This window comes from Tachypleus tridentatus, chromosome 2 (assembly GCF_004210375.1).
Source record: "Tachypleus tridentatus isolate NWPU-2018 chromosome 2, ASM421037v1, whole genome shotgun sequence".
NCBI lineage: Eukaryota > Metazoa > Arthropoda > Merostomata > Xiphosura > Limulidae > Tachypleus > Tachypleus tridentatus.
In genome coordinates this window covers 107,028,774-107,050,787 of record NC_134826.1, presented here as the reverse complement: position 1 = coordinate 107,050,787, position 22,014 = coordinate 107,028,774, and the positions used below count along the sequence as shown (strand labels likewise).

The 22,014-nt window shown below is 32.4% G+C and overlaps 1 protein-coding gene across 1 annotated transcript in view; it reads right to left on the bottom strand.

Moving 5' to 3' along the window:
* Positions 1 to 22,014, bottom strand: part of SMC2 (structural maintenance of chromosomes 2) — a 91,292-nt gene that overhangs the window by 28,882 nt on the left and 40,396 nt on the right. Inside the window, exons 9-12 of the mRNA XM_076490114.1 lie at positions 10,813 to 10,988; positions 9,874 to 9,992; positions 2,256 to 2,394; positions 1,178 to 1,324 (exon numbers count right to left, since the gene is read on the bottom strand). Coding sequence (XP_076346229.1) covers positions 1,178 to 1,324; positions 2,256 to 2,394; positions 9,874 to 9,992; positions 10,813 to 10,988 — 581 coding nt within the window. The remainder of the gene's footprint in view (positions 1 to 1,177; positions 1,325 to 2,255; positions 2,395 to 9,873; positions 9,993 to 10,812; positions 10,989 to 22,014) is intronic.

Genomic DNA, 22,014 nt, shown 5'->3' with positions numbered 1-22,014 from the left:
TTTCAATTTTTAGAGTTTTATTTCTGAGAATCCAAAAATTACTCACAAATTAATACGTGATATGACCACTTTTATTTTTCAGAAGATCATAAACCCGCTTTGACATCAAGTCCACGATTGATTGCAATCTTCACTAATGTTTGGATCACGGCACCACACCTCAATTATGGCCTCAATTAGCTTATCTTTCATAGTACAGTCTTTTCCCTGAAGTCTTTCTTTACAAATGGCTCAAAGATTTTCAATAGGATTTTCAAAGACCAGAGAGTTTCCAGGCCAGTCCAACACCTTTATTTGCATTGTAGTCATAAAATTCTTCACAAGTTTCGATGTGTGCCACGGAGCCAGATCCATCTGGAAATATTTTTTTCAATTCTGAAAAGAACTCTTCTCTGCAAAACTTCATGTACTGTGGTCCTCGATTATTCCTACTATGATATGTAAGCCTCCGACACCACAGTAGCTGAAAAAACCCCAAAACATCTTCAAGGGATGTTTTACCAACTGATTGATGCGAGATTCTCAAAGTTTCTCACATGGAGATCTGCAAACATGCAGACTTTGACCCTGTACGAAGAAATGAGTCTCGTCACTGAATAACACCTTCCTCCATTGTTCTTGTGTCTTGTTCTTGTATTTCAGACCCCATTGATATCATTTTTCTTCATTGAATTGGTAAGAAATTGTTTTTTGACTGGTCTCATTGCCCTTCTAATGCAATTTCGAATGACGTAATATTTCTCAAAATTTCATCAAATTGACAGACCCCATATAATTAGGGTAGAGAAAATAACAAAATATAAAGTTTTACTAAAAATAGAAAGAAACATACTTAGGATGTTTCAGAGATTGCTTAAAATAATATTTGAGGATTTTTTTAAATGAAGAACAGTTTATAATCATAACATGAAAATCACTTTACATTCAGATTAGCAATGAAAACAGACTATTTTCACAAACAAATCTTAATATATTATACAAGCTTGTTGTGAAAAAGATTAGAATTAAGGGAAGGCTTAATAAATATTCAAATGATAAGGGTTGAGTTTTACTTATTTGAGCTAGGTATTGTGGATAGGATAGTCTAGATGGACCAAGAGGTCCCCTTCTTATCTCTAAATTGTACATTTTTCTTCATTCAACTGTATACAAAATGCAGTATATTAAATGTACTTACCAAAGCTTCTGCCTTTTTTACTATATTGTTGTCAATACATTGGCCAATTATCTTATTCAGTGGAATTATAGTGTATCTTCGTTTCAGTTGGCCCTTCTCCAACAACTTTTTCCCAACAACTTCAGTATCCACCACAATATTATACAACTATAAAATAGTGAACAATGCTATTAAAGACCTTGAAATTTTTCCTTTTCCTGTCATTTTTATCATTGTTACAATGTCTAAAATATACTTTCAAGCCTTTTTAACAGTCATTCACTACTTATGTCTATTGGAAAAATTCTAACAGCTTTATAAAAAGTTTGCATTTTCTCATAAACATGAGAAAAAAAAACATTTTAATTTAGAATTTTAAAATTATATTCAGGACAATTTTAGTTGCAAGTTTACATTAATTATTTTTCAATTACACTAAATGTTTTGTTGTATTTGTATTTATTATATACATAAAAATGATAGCAGGGATCTTAAATCTATTGAAAATGTATAGAAATTCTCATTTGATAGTCAAAATAAGATAAAATAGAAAGTTTAATCTTAAAAAATCATTTGATAATTATTTGTGGTTATAAAGATTTCACAAGTAAAATTTAAAAATTTTACTATGCATAAAAGTATTGTTAATTTTAAAATGAAAATTACTCTGCATATTGCATAATATTCTGCAAAAAAAGATTAAGAGAATTTTTTTAAAATTAAGATACCTTAATACTTAATTTAAAAACTGGATCTTTATTTTGCAAAAGCCTAGTAAACATTACTAGGCTTTTGCAAAATGTTGTAAACATATGCATCATTATAAAAAATCATAGCAATTACTTTCATGGTAATGAGCTGGGTAAATTCCACCCAATCTGTAATGAACATGTTAAGCTTCAAATTGTAATTAAATATTACATGAAGCAATTGTGTATTAAAGCATAAAACAAAGTTAACACTATCATTTCATATCATCTAACTTATGAAGCATGTGTTTAAAAGTGATTTTCTTCTTTCTCCTACTTACTTTTTTCTCTATTTAATACCATTTAAGAGAACCGTGTACTATTACAAGCTAGAAATTCCAAGATCTAACCTTTCCTCCAGCAGTGACCTCTAAAGCTGTTGATGTTTTTGGATTCTTCACTTTAACCAAGTGACAAATTAAGCCATGAACCTGATGTCGATTAAAATTCTTCTCTGGATCTTTGTATTCAAAAGTCAAATTAGGAAATCTGTAACAGCAGCATGAGCTTTAGTGCAATTTCTATACTATACTATTGTGTAAAACCATATTTACAAATACATTTCAGGAACCTGAGCTAAAAACGTTATTTATACACAATACTGTGATAGTTTAACAATTTAGGAAATTTTAACATTAATAATAGTCAAGGATTATATTACACAAGAGTTCAGGAATTTTAAATCATTATTGAGCCAAGAACACACTCAACATAAGTATCATCAATAAAAAGAAATATTCTTATTCTAATAATGAAATGTTAATGTTTTCCTAAACTTTAAATGATACTCACCTTGTAACACTGAATCAATATTTTTCTCAGACATCATCTTATGGGATTTGCATGTCACTAACATCAAGAAACTCCCACCTAAATTCATGTGTTTTAATGTTTACTGCACTAATCATAATGCAACAAACGCCTTCCACTGATAGGAGGGCACCACAACCTCCATAAGCAGTAACTCCCCCTATGCACTTTCACTTATGATAATGTCATTCTCTGATGTAGCAAAATAAGTGCCCTGGTAATCAGGAGGAAAGATTGGAATGTGTGTGAGGAGGTGAATATTTATCAGAGATACATTATCAGATCAGGAAAATATTAGTTTACAAGATAACAATTCACCTTCACAACATAAATACAAGAATTCTGTGTTGAAACAGTGTACTGGCAAGTTAAAAAAAAAACTAGCTGAGCTCCCATTAGAAAGCACCCAAAGGGAAACCCATGGAGTTTAGCACCAAATGGCAGGGGGCTCCATAGGAACACACCAGTGGCAGACAATCTTTGCCAAAAATGTAAAGGAGAAAAGTAAATGAGCTCCCAAGTGTTGCAGGAATTGGCAAAACGAGAAAATGAATGTCCAAGCATTGGCAAACAAGTGGTTGACAAGTCAGTGTATATTGTAGATGGGGTGAAATCAGACCACAGAATGAGTGCATTTCTCAACTCTACAAAAATGGCTTTGGCTGCAGGAGGGTACCTTAGTTTTGTGGTGGTTGTTTTTTAGCATGTAGTTCACACTGCACACACAGTGTCACCACTACCCAAACTTCTCACTATATTACACTGAGCCCAACCAAAGAGATTTCTTTACAGTCCACACTAAACCAGTAACTAAGAACTGGTAAGTGGGAAAGGTCTCCTGGGTTTCACTCAAAAAAAACAACAGAATATGCATTAGGAATCCCCACTTCACAACTAGTCAGAAAGTTTTTTCACTTGGAACAGTGCAATGGATAACCATTAAACCCTATTTTTAGAAGTCAGCAAATGCATCCTAAAAACGTGTGCAGAACACTTATCTGGAGTTGACATTTTAGACAATAGCTAATGTACTTTGTACTACTGCATGGATAAGACAAATGAGTAGTATGTATAGCACAAGAATATCTCAAGCAGTCTTGCAAAATACTTTAAGTGGGTACTGGTTAGAGCCAGGGTGGATGACCAGAATGCCTTCTGTTATCCTGGCTCAATGCAGGATAACTGAAATAAACATACCTTTGGAAGCAACCTGATAAAATCCTAATAAATGTAAAGAGGAGCTGAAAAATAACATGTATTTACTCATCTGTCCAAACAAGACACAATAGCTGATCCAGGTCTGAAAAACCACAGAAATGAGAAACAGAAGGAAAGGCTACAGGAAAGAAAGTGCAGTCACATTCCTGAGCAGCTGAAGTCTCAGGAACAAAAAGACCAGTCTAAGTAGGGGGACAATATAAAAGTAAGGAAGAGAGCACAACCAGCATCAACTGCACAGATGTCTAAAAAACAATGGTGATTAAAACCAAGAAAAAGAAAGAAACAAGTTTTCACAGAAACATGGTATAAAGAGCAAGAAGCCAACAGGACAAGAGTGAGAGTATGAACAACAGAAAAGTGTATAGCTTGACACAACTGTCTATTTCCAAATAGATAACCAACAATAAAAAAGACCAACAAAGCATGGTCAAACATAAGTAGAAAATACAGAAATGGGATCAGCAGTATGATAACCAAGAAAGAAAGGAGTAATGAATGGACCAACATTAATAAAAATATCACTTACATTTGTAGACAAAGGGAGGGGGTGACAAGAGCATGACAAGAAAAAGGCTACATGATCACCTAGTCGAGCAGTAACAATGGACCAGATAAATCACACACAATGAACTGATAATATCCTTTAATGAAACATAGATGTGCAAAACTGAAGCAACAGAGAAAACCAAGATTAGACTGATGAAAGAGGAATTTCACTTAAGGCACAAATAGAGGAGGAAAAAAAAAAAAAAGAGAGAAATGATGAGCAGGATAAACACATGAAAAAATGAGGCCAATTCTGGCTGAGAGCCAAATGATACAGAACAGCAGACTGGAGAAGAGGAATGACACAGGCATCTAAAACTGACTTGGCCAACCAAGAGCAAACTTGACAAATGATTAAAAGATGTAACAGACCACTCTGTTGTTAAAATATGGTCTCAACAAGACAGTCTGTCACTAGGTTTATGGCTCCTGGTACATAACAGGCAATGAAACAAACCCAATATGAGTAGACCTAGAAAATAAAGTCCAATATAAAGCAAAGGATCCTTGATGATTCATGTAAAAAAGAACCAGTTAATTGTTGAAGTGGATTATGATGAAGTGAACAAATCAGTAAGGACAGTAAATGAGAACATGACTGATGAAGAGAGTAAAAGTTTGAATACCTTGATATGGAGACAATGCTCATTCTGTGTCCAAACACCAAAAGTCAGTTATTATTCAGAAAGTGAAGAGATGGAAATGAACTTGGGAGGTTGTAAGGAACTCTAGAAATAACACTCGGACATTATAGTTGCCATGACAGTTCCTTGAGTGGGTGATAGGTTCACAACTGAAAGTAGTAAATCAAGAAGGAATACAATGACCCCACAAGTTTCACTGGAGAAGGTGCAGTCCAGGAAAGTTAGAGTCCTATATATAAAAGAAGGAGTCTTACACATGATGAGAAGGAAAAGCATGAAATTTGTTGGCCAGACACTCCATAGCTCACAAATGAATTGGAGAAGGTTAAGCTCAGTTGAGACAGAGGTTCCCAAACTTTTTACACCTGCAGAGATTCACATCAGAAAGAAAAAAAAACATTCCAGATCCTTAAATTAAAAATAAAATAAATAAAAACAAATCAGTCACTAGCACCATAGCACCATATAAAGTTTACTTCAAGCTTTCAGAATATAAATTTATTAAAAATAAATATTTAAAGACAAATTTTTACTTCTACTTACTTGTTCAAACATTTCTGCTTGCAAAATTTATATTGGTAAAAGAACAGTGTACCAATTTATTTATCAGTGGCTCAGTGTTCACAAAGTAGTTCAATATTTGGAAATATGGTTGTTAATTGTAAGTGCAAATCATTTTCAATATTTAGCCTATTTCTAAATTTGGTCTTTGTAGCTGTATACAGTGATAATGTTTGCTCACAAAAGATATGTTGTCGAAAAACGCATCGAAATTTTCATAACTCTTACTTATTTCAAGGTATTTGAACCCAAACTTGTGTAATTTCTTCCTGTTGAAATCTTGTTTTTAGGGTGTAATCAGTTGATATTTCTAAAAGCTGTTCTTTCTCTTTCAAAGGCATATTGTTGGTATTTGAAGAGGCAAAAAGGTATTTTGAATCACAATACCTTTTTTTTAAATGAAGAGGGAGGTACTCCCCAATAGTTGCACACAAATCAGACATGTTCTGCAAGACTGAAACTTTTGCATCTTTACTTAAGGAAATTTAATTCTTAAGTAATAAACCACTGAAATTTTTGATGCAATCAAGTCCTTCCATAAGTATACAATCACCCTAAAGTTTCAGCTTACAGTAAAGCATTTCCATTTTACTCTGAGCTTTGAAATATGTTTCCCTGGTACCCTGCATTGTAGCATTCACTTTATTTAGATGAGCAAATACATCTGAAAAGTAAGCCACTTTCTGTATCCAGCATTTGTTTCTTAATTTGTATGAAAGTTCAAAATGGCATTCAGATAAAAAGAAACCTATCTCCTCATGCTGTTCGTAAAACCGAGCAAGCGATTTTCCCAAAGAAAGCCATCCGACTTTAGTATGAAGCAGTCAACTTCCCATATCCTCACAAAATAAACTGAAGATCCTCACATTGAGTGGTCTTGATTTTATAAAATTAACTATTTATGACATCACACAATACCTCTTTCAAGTCTTATGGCATTCTTTCATTGCAAGTGCCTGACAATGAAAACAGCAGTGGATACTCTTGATTTCCAAATAAATTACAAAATTCCAGCTAAATAACAAAATGTTAAGCCAGATCTGAAGTGTATCTAAGTCTCGAATGAAACATGACGTCACAGAGCTCATTGGTACCAAGTTTGTCTAACTGAACTGCAACAAATCTAACCTAACCTAACAATTACCAATTATAATTGTCATAAATATAATTATACTTCATGTAAATATACTCTGAAATTGAAACAATTGACTGTATCTAATTGCATCACAATGTTACAAATTTGGACAAGTTTCAGTTACGACATCATGTTTCATTTTGTTCGAGATTTAGCTGCTAATCCAGATCTTGCTTTTAAAAAAACAGTTAACATCACTAACCAGGGTTGACTGATGTTTCATATGAAAATTACTAGACTATCTTGCATCTCCAGTGACAGATGCAATCTTGAGATGGTGCCATATCTACTAGCAACCAGTGGTGCCACTATCAAAATTAACTGAGATTGTATGAACACCTTCACCATAAGAACTTCCTTTAAGCTAAATAAAATCATCTGGCATTAGGCAGAATAAAATATTAAAAGGCCCAATATGCAATAAATGTGTTACAATAAAAAATATATTTTACTTAACTTTTTTTGTACACTGTATTTGATTCAATTTTATAGTTTTAGGAAAAAATATTAAACATTCTAAAATTTCCTTGCATAGTTTAAAAAAACATGTTCTGGAAGACAACCACATCTATCACATACTAAATAAGCACAAGAAAGAGATCTTCACAAGCCACCCCAAATGAAAAGACCTTCCAATAAAGTCGGAGAATAGGGTATTTTACTGTAATGGGCTAAGAAAGCCAATCATCCATGTAAAAATGGAATCTCAGTCCTAGACCATGAAGATGGTAAGCAAAGGTCCTGCATACTAAACTGAAGACATAAGAAGCCAAAATTATGCTGAAGAAAAGAGCATGGAACTAGAACACTTGATTCTGATAGATAAACCAGAGAAATTATCAAGGATGGGTCAACTGGGATGTAGACTAAAGTATTTGAAACATTAATTTTGGCCATCAACTGTCCAGTAAAAAAGAATAACTGGAAATAAAAGACTTGCTACAGCCAGAAAAATGGAGCAACTAGAAAAATACTGAGATACAAGATATCAATTATTGGATGCCAGTCCCTTGACTTCTTAGGGACAATGTAGAGATGAGAGTAAAGGAGAAGGGTCATGTGTACTCTTGATGGCATGCTTAGCTAAAAAGATCCTACACTACCTCCTCAATGCACTAAAGATAGACAGGATCAGAGGGAGGAGAGAAGGATATGTGAAAAGAAGAGGGGATGGGAAAGAGAAGTGGAGAAAAACTGTAGGTAGACTTCAAGAACTTGTGTTGGTAGAAATCTGACCAAAGGTCAGCAAATCAAGAGACAGATTCCAAACCAGCAATATAATATAATCAGCGAGGTGTGATGGACTTGATGGTGAGCAATAGATGAGAAGGAAGGTCTGCAAAGTGAAACACTAAAAATGAAGTGTAACTGACCCAGTCAAGGGACAGAAGTTGAAGGATGTGGTTGTAAGAGGTGAAGAACCAGAGAAAATAATGAGGACTGGTATCAGTCAATTCTATCAGAGTCTCCACTGTGTCAAGAACACTCAGTCTTCAGTGCAAACAAAGGGTGCCTAACAGAGATCACACAGATAGGAAGTTGGTACGCACATGGTCGTAGGAAGTGTACCCTAACAAATAAGTACCAACAGTAGAGGAACTAAGTAAGTAAGGAAGGTTAGAGCAGAAGTGGTATGGTCTGTAGTGGTAAAAAGAAGGGAACAATTCTTCTGACAACTCATATGAAGGATGATAAAGTGACAGATGCAAGTTGCAGGGAGAAGAGGTAGCAAAGAAGGGTGTTGAGAAGAAAATGAAGATATGAAAGTTGGACACTAGAAAGCCCAACAGGAAATAAGAGGTTTACTCTCCAAGTAGGTAACAGAAATTCCAAAGACAAAAAATCAAGAAATGGAAAGGAAGAATGACTATGTTAGGAAATAAGAATTATTGGGGCAAAGAGGACAAGGCTATAAAGTTGTTCAAGGAAAGAGTCAGCATGAACTCAAATTAAAGAGTAAAGATTAAATAACTGTGAGGATTGGGGTCATGGATCAGAGAACATAGCTGAAAGATCAAGACCTGAAACTGTGCTGACAGATGAGAACTTTCCTTAACTGGTAGAAAGGTACCAAATGCAAGAAACAAGTGAGCATATTCATCTTCCTCCAGTTCAAGTCAAAATGAAGGGAAAGAAAACTGGAAGAATGGATAGGAACAGGAAGTTTTCCACGCATGATGGACCTCAGAACATGTTGCACAATGATCGTGGAATTCTCCATCAATTATTCCTCCAAAGGAAAAAAAAAAAAAGTAATTAAAAAAATTAAAATAAGGATAATGTACAGATAGCAATACCAAAAGGTACAGAAAAAATGTGGGGATGAAGATACAAAAACAATACAAAAATCTCTAGATAAGTAGCCAAATATTTCCAAGAAAAACTTATCTACAACTATATGTTGAGTTCCTTTCATACGCATAGATTCAGGTTTAAATAAAAGCATTTAAACTGAATAACACTATAGTCTTACAAAGATAATTCCCTAATTATACACTTACAAGACAATAGAGATAGCCAATTTGTGGAATTTGTTAATTGATAAGCCCATTAATGCATTATTCATGCATAAAAGTGATAAAATTAAAAAAAAACACTTCTAATACAGAGCACAAAGAGCCCACTATATTGTTTTGTGCTAAACAAACTAACATAACAGCTATATTTCAATTACTTGAATAATTGAAAACAATAATTTTCATTAGCTGATTATTATTATTATTTTTATAAGTCTCATGGTGCTAATTTATTAAGCTGAACAAATCTGAATTATCAAGAATAAAAATGAAAACTCATAATGGCAATATTTCTAATTACTAGATAGATGGAATAATCACAAACAACAATAACTGGAAAGAGTAATTCTGATTAAGTTTGAAACTATTCATAATTTCAATTAATTGTTTTTATGACATGAATCTATTTAATTGTAAATTTCAGTTATTCAATTATTTTACCTTACACTAACTAATACAATCGAATTTTGTTAACTGACTTTAACTGTCAAACATATCTATCCATTCAAGTAAAATAAAACCAAAAAACACATACTTTGCCTCAAGATTTTCTACTTTTTCCTTTAAGTTGTCTACATCCTTAGCCACCAGGCGTTTCTCTGCCACCAAATTCTCTTCTTTCCCATTTCCATATCCTAGTTTATCCATTTCTGCCTAAAATATGAATTGGTATGTATATTTTAAAACCTGATACTTCAGCAGCCTACATATAACCATGACACCAATAGTGCCAGATTAATATGTTCATGTACATCAAAACTTCTCAGAAACCTGAATACAGAAGACTTTAATAAGTATCCTATTTCATGGAACAATTACTGCTACTTATTGAGAAGAATCCACCTTTTAACAGCAACTGCAATTTACAAATTATAATGTAATTAGTTACAAAAGGCTCAAAATTTTTTTGACTGCACATCCACTGCACATCCACGTAGTTATTTACAAATTATAATGACATGAATTAGTTACAAAAGGCTCAAAGGGCAATAAAACAAATTTTTAAATAGATATATACTGTTGCAAGTTTAAAAGATATTAGGATAAATAAAAGTAGTTTCATGTTACAATTTGATGCAATTCTAGAAAGAAACAAATGTGGTTATGAGGTTGATCAAATTCACCAACCTTGTGCAATCTAATATTAGCTCGTGCAGTAAAAATAACAGACAAAACAATTTTACCAAGATTTCTGAAACAAAAAAAAGTATTTTAATCTTAACGTGCAAATCACTTTGCAAAAAATATATCTCAAGACAGCCAGTATAAGTATTAAAACTTTCATTAAAATAAAGTGGAAAACAACATTTCAACCTTCTTGGGCCATCTTCAGGTTAATAAAGAGGTTTTTATCACCAAAAGCATTTTGCACTTGGACAAATCAAAAGATAAGAATACATATATTCATGGACAAATAGTTAGAAAAATACATCTACTATTCCAAATGTTTTTGTTCTTTCTTTGTAATACACACTTTTATCCTATTCAGTTCTTTTTCCAGAGCTTGGTAAGACTCTTGATCTTTCTTATATTCTTTCTCAGTCATTTTGCATTCTGTTTGTTTCTTCTTGATCTCTCCTTCTGCATGCTTCAATTTCATTTCTGCTTGCCTAGTTTCTGTGTCAGCATTAGCAATGTCACTTTTTGCAGCTAAAAATAATTTATGAGCAAGAAAAATTAATGACAATTACCAGTAACAAATAAAAATTAACCAAATACTTTAGGATTTCAACCCAACTATATGAAATAATGAGAATAACATGGTTTATAAATATTGACTTAAAGTTCATCCACAGTCACAATAAAACTTTCCCTATTCTTTTAATGTAGTCACAAACAACTCTAATTTCTTTCCACTACCTCAACATAAACTGAGAAACTAATAACAGCACCACAGTGATGTTTTTGTTATATACATCATTCTTACAATTTAGTTTACAACAGAAAAGTGTATAGCTTGACACAACTGTCTATTTCCAAATAAACAATGAATCAATTTTTTTAAAATATACACATACACAAATACACGTATTCTTAAACCTGGTCGTATTTGAATAAGAAAGCATAAAGTGATAGGTTTGAGTTGTGAAATTTAAAACAATAACTTAACATAAACAGGAAATGTGTGCAAGTATTAAAATCATAATATTAAGATTGCTAACTGAAGGCTTATTACTGTGACAGAATTATTTTTGTTTTACTTTTTAATATGCAATTTATTTCTCAATTCTTTTGTGTGCCATTATAAAATATGTTCAAAAACTCATAGATGGTAGATACAATGGTCTACACTAAAACAGATAGTTACTTTAGTTTTTGTTTTGATGAGAAAAGGAGTGAATTCAATGAATAAAATAAATTTCACGTGTATTTCTTATACAAACCAAGAGCTATGAAAATTTTCTACTTTGGCACTATGTATCTTCACTAAAATAACACCAGTTGTGTAGATATAAATCAGACAATAAGGCGTTTACTTAAGCTTCTGACATGCACATTTCAAAATTTACTGGATTGATGCAATTGAAGCGGTAATAAAGTTTATAAACCCAACTGATGACACTCCCACATTTACCAGATTTCTTTGAGCTATATATTTTCCATATGAATGTAGCGTAACATACATATGTAAATAGTCGTTAGAAATAGCTCATGTCACACTATAATCCAACATAAATAATTTTGGAATTGGTACACAGTTTTCATTGCAGGTTACATGTAACTACCTGTAATAGTATCAACAGCTTGATCAACTATAGCACTCCTTGTTTTTTTACCTAAATATGTCATATTTAGAGATACAGTTAAATTGTATTTAGGTCTTACTTTTACATTTTAGTTAATTATGTTTTCAAATGCATAATTGAAAAGTATAAACGTTTTCTAAATACGTCATACTTTGCATCAGTTCTCACAGCTTACATTATGCGATGCATGAAAATTTTGCTGTAGGGTTTTGCATCTCTGCCTGAAGGTACCATTGACTTGTATTGAGATGACTAAGTGTTAAGGACTATAATCATTGCACTGCATTGTATGTTCATGATAACAGGTAGAGTTAGTGATATGAATAAAAATGAAAAAAATACATAAACAATTGCCTTGGAAAATTTGTTATTCATTTATGAGGTTCTAGATGTTATGCAATAAAATATGAAAAGTATATCAATAGAAGTTTTTTTATACTCAAAATGAAAATCTTGAATTTTTATGAGTTTGAATATAAATAACATTATTTTAATATATTTTTATTATTTCTAATAACAGTGTCACTTTGTGAATGAGATTCTTATCTTCAATAAAATATTGCCAAGTCTTATGAGGCTATCTAAAGATATATATATTGTTGCATAAATATCCTTCCCAGTCAAGATTATGCAAAACATGTTGCCCCACTGCAAAAAGGTTAAAAATATGTGATAGCACTGCCCAACACTAACTTCAAAACGTATTTGACTGCAAGCAAAAGTGAATTTCTGGGAAAAAATTTTTTTCTAAGATTCAGTACATCTGCATAGTGAATGGGTGAAAAATACAACATTAATAAATATGGTCTACTTAAACTAAATATCAAGTATTAAAATTAATACAATGACAAAGTTCATTTTTTCAATACTTTAAATATGTGAAATTCAATGAATGGTGATTGATAATACTGCAATATGTTAACAATACTAATTATTTTATTTGTAAAGAAAACTAAAAAACGTACTGGGGTAGGAGAAAGTTAAGTTTCATTAACACATTTGCCACTGTAGTAATTTTAACCTGTGAGCTAAGCCACATTTATTACTGCTAAAATGCCAACTTATGCAACAGTTCGAAATAATCAGGTGGCAAAATGATACTGGCAAGCAGAATAGCCAACAATAAATGATTTGACCAGTAATCTTCTCCAAGTAGTTTTCATAATGTCAAGAAACTTCCTCAATTCAGATGCATTAGTTGCAGACAGCCAGCAGATTTTGCTTTCAGGTTTTCAGCAGTACTATTATAAAACTGTCTAGCAAACTTGTTTGTTTTCAGCGACCATTATATTCCCAACATCCTGCAGCACAAGTAGTTAAAAGGACAACAGCAATGGCCTCCACAGAAGCAAACTACCACCTTGGATTGTGTTATAAGAGAAATATCACTCAGAATAATATATGTAGGTTGGACAGTTTGTCATCCATCAACTGGTGCTGGCATTAGTGTCTAGATCAGAAGAGTCAGCTATGAAAGAATCAGCTTGAGCATCAAATTTGTCTGTAGAATCCAGGCCTCTTTCATCATCAGACTCAAAATCAGTAGGCCTATAAGTACCATCTCTATTGACATCATCATCATATGACCCTGGATCAAGTTCTTATAAAATATTCCCACTTTTGTTGAAACCTAAACATTTGCACAACTCTGCCATCTTGTAGCTAAGATAGTAACCAAAACAAACCACTGAAGATATTTCAGGTCATGGGACTCAACACTTTTGCAAATTTTTTTCTGTCATTTGCATTTAAGCATTGTACAGCACTACAGGATTTTTCTGTACATTCCCACATAGTTATAGTCTGCTGATTAACATGTTAATGCACCAGCAGCTCCTCATTAAGAAATGATTAAAGCATTAAAATGTCATTATCAGATGTGATAAGGTTCTTTCTTTTATTGCAATGTTAAATATATATCATGCAACATTTAGCTTCTAACCCTGGCTGTGTCTTCCATTATGTGTAAATGTTGCTTAACTACACATGCACTCAACATAATCAGGGATGAAAATGATCAGGATTGGAAAGGTATAGACATTGTTCAGACTAGTGTCATCATCTATCTGTAGGACTTCCATTACATAAGCTATATGAAGTTATTTTTTTAAAAATACACAATAAAATTATACCAATGACTAGCAAGTATAAGTATAAGATAAAAACATTAAATTCATTAACATGGTTGCAAATTCCATGCCTGGTGAAAGTATGTTTCTGCAATTAAACCTGAAACTTTGGCAATACATAAATATTTTCTTAAATTCAAACAGATCACCTAGGTGTGAAAATTCCTAGCATACAGTAAAACATGTTACTATATGTTATTAGAACTTTGTAGTAGTGATCAATGAAACTTACCTTTTCCTGTCAACAAGGCCTCAAATTGCATATGCAAAACAAATTTGTAGTTTCATTTAAATACTTAACTAATATTTGTTGGCATGCAAAGAATGGAATCAAATAGCAAAGGTAAAACTTTGAGGTTGAATCCATTTTGACAACTATCATATTCAAGTCAAACATATTGGTCAGAACTTAACACTTTTCCACATGCCTATGATATATCAGAGTCACTACTCTCGCTTATTTGTAAGTTTTCAGACAAAAAGTAGTAAAAAAATGCATGGTGTTTACTAACTTCATCACAATTTAACTCTTACCAGCATTTTATATCCAAATTACTGGCACTTATGCAATCTGTAAAATTATAAATAAAAACTGTTTCCTATTTACACAATTTAAAACTTTATTGAAGCCCTATGGTTTACACTTTAAAATGGCACTACATGTAGAAAATTTGGTGCGACCTGCATCATATTCAGGTGTCACTTACAAGACGTACTTAATATTTGTATAACTTGTCATATCACTTGATTATTATATGCATATTTCCTTGTTCTACTTTTTTTTTCTTTTTTTTATTATATCTCACCATATACTGACTTGCTGGTCCTTCATCTCTATTTAGTACTAGATTTTGTTTTTTTATATTTCATTATTTCTGATGTTTTCTATAATATTTAATGCTATAATACTATGAGGCTAAGCTAAAATTAAAGATTTTCCCCATAACATTGTATTTCAGGTAGTTTATAATGTTCATTATACACACGGTTTATTTTATTATTTCTTATACAACCTTTACATTCTAGCAACTTGCAATTTTAAATTTCTCTTATTTTGTCCACCATAAATACTACTACATTCACATTCTATTCTGTAAATACTAATTTTATTTGTTAATTCTATTTTTTATCTTCTTTCTTTATTGATGTGAAGATAGGATAAAAATTTTGATGCTTTTTAAATATACTCTTCAAAACAAGAAACGCAAAAGGGATATTTTTGTTATTTTAAAGAGAAATATATGTAATAATGTTACAAGCTCAAAGTATGTGATGTTACACGTGTTAAGGCACTGATTGTAAGACCAAAATGACAATAAAAGTTGTGCACTTTGAAAACGAAGGAAAACATCGGATTTTTCACCAAAACGCATTCATGTCCAATACATTTGTTTGAGAGATCTGCATGTTCTGCAAGTGCAACATGTGCAAAATCCCTATAAAAGTGATGGGTTTTCTGTTTCCATAGCTCAGTGTTAAGCCACCGACGCACAATACAGTTACGCCAAGACTGACTAAAGCACAACACAACAACGCCATTGGTCGCTTGGAAGCAAGCGAATCTCGATCAGATGTTACCAGAGCTGTGAATGTCCACCCAAGCACCATCACAAGGCTATGGAATCATCACCAACAACATGGATCAACTCGTGACCGTCCACGATCTGGCAGACCTCGTGTGACCACGCCCACACAAGATCGCTACATTCGGTTACGTCACCTTCGGGATAGGACCGCCACTGCGACGTCTACTGCCTCAACCATACCAGGGCTGAGTAGGATTTCTAATCAGACCGTACGCAACCGTCGACGAGATTCTTAGGCCCCATGTGCAACCCATCATGGTGAATGTCAACGACGTTTTTCAACATGACAACGCCCGTCTCACACAGCCCGACTCACCACTGTGTTATTGAAACACCACAACATCAGCGTTCTTCCCTGGCCCTCCAGATCACCAGATTTAAACCCCATCGAACATCTTTGGGACGAGTTGGACCGACGTCTGCGACAACCTCAACCACAGACTCTACCTCAGCTTGCAGCAGCTTTGCAGGCTGAGTGGACAGCCATTCCACAGGATGTGATTCGTCATCTCATCGCTTCCATGGGCAGGAGATACCAAGCAGTTATTGATGCTCACGGGGGCATACTCGTTATTGACGTTGAGTGACGTTAAATGTCAACTAGTGAGCATGGACTTCGCCTTTGCAGACTTTGGATGTTCAGCAGTGAATGTGCAAAGTTTCACACGTCATACAGAACTACCCGAAATAAACTTAACAATATGTCTCATATTTTGTGTTTCTTTTTTTTAAAGAGTATACTTTATAAAATTGACTTGTTAATCCTTGATTGTAAGATAAATGTAGTTTTCTTTTCTTTGCAAATAAATCTTAATCTAGAATTTTTAAGTGTATTTGCACCTTTGCTAAATTTCTTAAGTGCTAATATACTCAGTTCAAATCCTCTTTCAATAGTTGCATCCTTAATTGCTTAAATCTTCCTATCTTAAACATCTTTTAAAGCTCTATATACATATATATATATATGTAAAACAGATTTTTTATTTTAGTTTTTGTATTATGTGATTCTTTATGGGGTTGCATAACTACTGCAAATTTATTTATTATAAAACATTTAATATATTGCTTACTAATTTTAAGAAATGTCAACCTCATATTTTGAGCTGTTCCACATCCACCACATGTACAAGGCATGCATACTGAACATTGTTCTACTATAGATTTATAATTATAGTGTTAATCAATATCAAAGTCAATTATAATTTCCTGTGGTTCAATAGAAAACAGTATAATCAAAATTTAAAACTCATAATTTATAGAACTATGTTTTATCAAAATTGTGTTGTTTGCTTTTAACAGATTAAGAACAATGAAACTTCACTCAATTTAAAATAAAATTCTAGGAAGTTAATTTTATATCACTTCTCATTAAAACATTTTTCACTTCTTAATCCATATCAATATTTTTTAACTTGCATTCATATTTGGATAAATACTAAGTGCAAGAGCAAATCTATCAGTTGTAGAACTTGGCACACAGTTGGTATTGTTAGAATTCTCAAATTTAAATCACAAAATAACCAACATTGCATCATCTTCTACTTTTATTTTCAGGTTCACTTACTCAAAAAACAATGAAAAATAAAGTGAAGTATAAAAGTTAAATTGTTGTCTACTCTGACAATGAAAAATATCAAAATTATTATGGACTTTAAAACCACTATAACTGTAAATGGTCTCAGAAATCTGGATCAAAAGGGTAAAATACACTATTTATTATAAACTAAAGAGAGGAAGTTTTAATTTTATATTCCAACTTTTAAATGTCAGTAATTTGACTTCTTAATTTGTACAAAAAATATAGTCTGTATTTTGACAGACATCCAATTTGAATTAGTGCTGCATTCAACATACCATCCGACACACAAAAATCAATGTTTAGGTGTGTTTTTCAGACACCAAACTGACAAATTTATAAAATAGTAATTCAATGAAACTTTGAATGCAAGTCAAGAAACACAATGATTTGGTCTTTGACCTGTGACCCATTATGATAGGGTTAATGAGGTAAGCATAATATAAAAAGATGTATAATTTTTAAAGTAACTTAGGTATAGTAAGCTGAAGACAGTTTGAATACAGGGTTTACACGGGTCATATAAAGTATTGAAATATACAAATCCAAAATTTCAGATCATGAAAATCTCAGAAAACTTATTGGAATTATTCAAAATGCATAAATTATAGGCAGTTTGACTGTTGGTCCCTTTTATGCTCAGATAATTAAACAAAAAGTTTATTTTTATAGAACTGTAAATATTTTAAGTTAGGAAACATTTGCCTTTATTTAGCATAAAAATATGCAACAGTGTGTGTGTGTGTGTGTGTGTGTGTGTGTGTGTGTGTGTGTGTGTCTAAATTATGCTTTTGTTCCAGAATGACAACAGGTTATAACACAAAAACATAATTGTTCAGACTAAATAGCTTTAAATCCCATAATAGTCACTACAATATTCAATAATATATGGCTGTGTTTTAGTAAACTAGTATATTTTATAATATACACTCACATTTCAATTATTATACATTTATGTACGCAGATTATTACTATTTAGAAATGTTTATTTTTCTTAAAATATAGAACAGTAAATAAAGTAAGTATTTGTTTTGAATTTTGTGCAAAGCTATATTAGGGATATCTGCACTAGCTATCTCTGGGATGTAGTATATGACTAGAGGGAAGGTAGCTAGTCATCACCACCCACCACCAACTTGTGGCTACTCTTTTACCAACAAATAGCAGGATTGACCGTCACATCCTACTGCTCGAACCTGCAACACTCAGATTGCAAGTCAAGCACCCTGAGCACCTGTCCTTGCAAAACCAAACACAAGTAAAGCAGTTATCTCTTTCAGCTATGTCCTATATAGCCTGTTGCTGAATGACAGATAGCTAAAACTTTTAAAATTTTTTACAAATGGAGGATATGAAATGAATAATATTTTAGTTATACTTATATATATATATATATATTCACACACACACAGTTCAAGAACCAAAAATATCATACATTACCATATTGATACCATAGAATTCCACTATAATTTGAATTGAGTGTATAGAAGGGACTGTTTCGAAAATTGGAGAGGTGAATGTAGCCACCACGTTTGATTCAGTACAAAAGCCAAATGAAGAAATAAGAGGTTCTCATTTTATATTCTAGCTTGTAAATATTGGTAATTTGAGTTCCTAAGTTGTACAAAACTACACACTTAGTATTTTGGCATCATAAAAATCTAATCTGAACAAGAAATGCATTCGACATACCATAAACATACATTTATCTGCATTTTTTTAATAGTTCTTAATTTAAAAGTAAACTAAATAATGTACAATACTAAAACCTGAATTGTGATCTACAGTTTGATATCATACTCATTATGAAATAGTAGTTCAACAATATTTTGAATCCAAGTCAAACACAATGACATGGCCTTTGGCCTGTGACTCATCTGGAAAGGGGTTAAATCGCCATATCAATTCTTTGTATGCTGTGCCATCAGGGTATTTTCCTTCCCAACATATGTATAAATGGGATTGGATATGTGAAAGTGTAACTAAGAATATATTAGTTTTCCCTGTGGGTCCAAACTTCTGGGGCATAGTGTATATCTCAAAATTAATTTTTCTATAGATTTAAAGCTGGAACTTGTGTCTGTCTACAGAAGTGGTTGAATTTTTTTCCAATTTGCTCTTTCCCATGTAGTTCTAATCTTCAAAATTTCAACTGTTAAACTTTCCACACTTATTTCCTTTAAATTTATGGTTTTAATGTTGTATTGTCCTACTTGAGCACTAATCCTTTCTCAAAAATAATAAATGCAGCATCAGGAGATAATCCATTACACATTGAAGTACATAACATGCTCGATCTCAGTGAAAACTTTGTTCTCACAAAGTCAGTTCCTCATGCAATTCTCTAAGCTTTCAAATATACATTTTAGAACATTAAACACAGGTAAGACAGTAGAACATATCCTAAAACAAAACAAATTTAACTAGCTTTCTACCTAAGCAATAAATAAGCTAAAACAATTTAGTTTTCTTCTTGGAATAGAAAAACAATTATAAAGGATTAAACTGATGCCTAATATCTGTTTCTACTGGTTAAGTAATTCAATAGGAAATGTCAGAGAATTATTGACCTTTTTTTAAAAAACAGAATGAGACAGGAGGGACACAGAATGTGGTTTTGACGTTTTTAAATCTTACTAAAACGAAGTTTTTAAGCCAGAAATCTATACTCTGTTTGTCAATATCTATAGAATAAGTTTGTAACTGATGAGACACCAAGTTCGTACGAGGAAATAGAAAACCTAAAATTGGCAATTTAGAGCAATAAATACATAAAAGCAAATTCTGATAGTTAAATTTTTCCTTTTAAAACTACAAAAAAACTTAGATTTTCTAAAGTACATGAAATAGTTCAATGGTAATTTTTATAAAAAGAGATGAAAGAATATACAACAAAGTCAACCCAATCTCTTGTACCAAAGAACATAAACATGATTGCCGAGTGAACCACTTACTACTGTATTTTCTTAAGTGCTGTATTTCTCGTTGAAATAAGGCAGAATAATTTGTTTTTGAGCAAAGTAGACTAACTGCTGTACATTGTTAGCAAAAATGTTTGTATTTCATGCAATGGAAACATCCAGCATAATACAGCACTCAGCTTTTTCAAGTGGCCATAGAGAATATTTAATATGGATGCAACCACTGGTTGTCATTTTTATCAAGCTCAAGATAAGATTGTGATGTAAATGAGCATTTTTTGACAGTTTTCATTACTGTAAGCAGTGTCAGTAATATTCAATTCAAACAATTTATTTGACATAGTATAATTAAATTACAGATGTCTATAATACTGAAATGAAAAATTAAATATATAAATTTTTTCTAGACTGTTCACCACACGTGAACACTGACAGACTGATGTTGATAGACATGAAATTTTAGGAATTACAAAAAATTTAATAATTTCCTTGTAATGTACTCTTCAAGGGATACAGAGCATAATGGCTTGGTTTATCTTGAATTTTGTACAAAGATACACGAGGGCTATCAGCACTAGCCATCCATAACTTAGCAGTGATAAACTACACTGAAAGCAGGTAGTCAACACTATCTACTGCCAACTCTTGGTTTGTTTTTTTTTTATTAATAAGTAGTTAGAAGAACGACCATTATATTATAATACCTCTTGGTTGAAAAAGTATACTCAGAGTGAGGGTCATGGGTTTTAGTCCCCATCATTAAGTTGACTGCCCTTACCATTAGGCCATAAAGTCAAAAAGCATGACAGATAGACAGATACATACATATACATTTTGATACCAGGCTTGCTTACATATACAGATAATGAAGTTCTTGAATTACCTTTTGAACATAGCTATACAAAATCATGACACGTACACTTTGATTCTTTCTTATGCGTCATATGCAACTAAAGGTGATCCCATTATTTTATTGAAATTATTGGAATTACTTCATTACATTACTTATCAGGTCATTCCATATGCAATGTTCAAAAATTTAATACAGAAAGGGCATCATCATTTCTGTCTTTGCAGAAGGCTTTAATGACTAAAATATGTAGTGGGATGTGTATGAAAATGTTCAGACAAAAAGAAACTAGCCCAACTACATTTTTTCAGATCATTAATCAAATAAACCCTTATGAAGATGGATGTTCTGAGGAGCTCATTAGGCATATAATGCTTTATGTGTTTAAAAAAGGCAATAATGCAGCAGAAAAAACACGAAACATTGAAGATGTTAATGGTACAGTCTCTCTCAATGAAAGAAAATTTTGAAGGTGGTTTCAGAAGTTCAGACCAAGTGATTACAAGTTAAGTGATGCACCACATTTAAATCGTCCTGTTGAGTTTAATAATGACTTGCTGCTGGCTGCACTTGATGAAGATTGTGCTGTAACAGTTGAACTAGCACAGAAGCTTAATTCAACCCATTCAACAGTTCACAATCATCTGCAGCAGCATGAAAATGTGTTAAAACTTGAAAAATGGGTCCCCATGATTTGACACAAGCGAACCTTAGAGCAAGAGTGGATATTTGTACTTCCCTGCACTCTCATGAACATAACACTTTTTTTTAACAGGTTATCGACTGGATACGAAAAATGGATATTTTATAAAAATGTTAAGTGCCACAAACAATGGCTCAGTGCAGGTAAACTGGCTAAAGCACAGC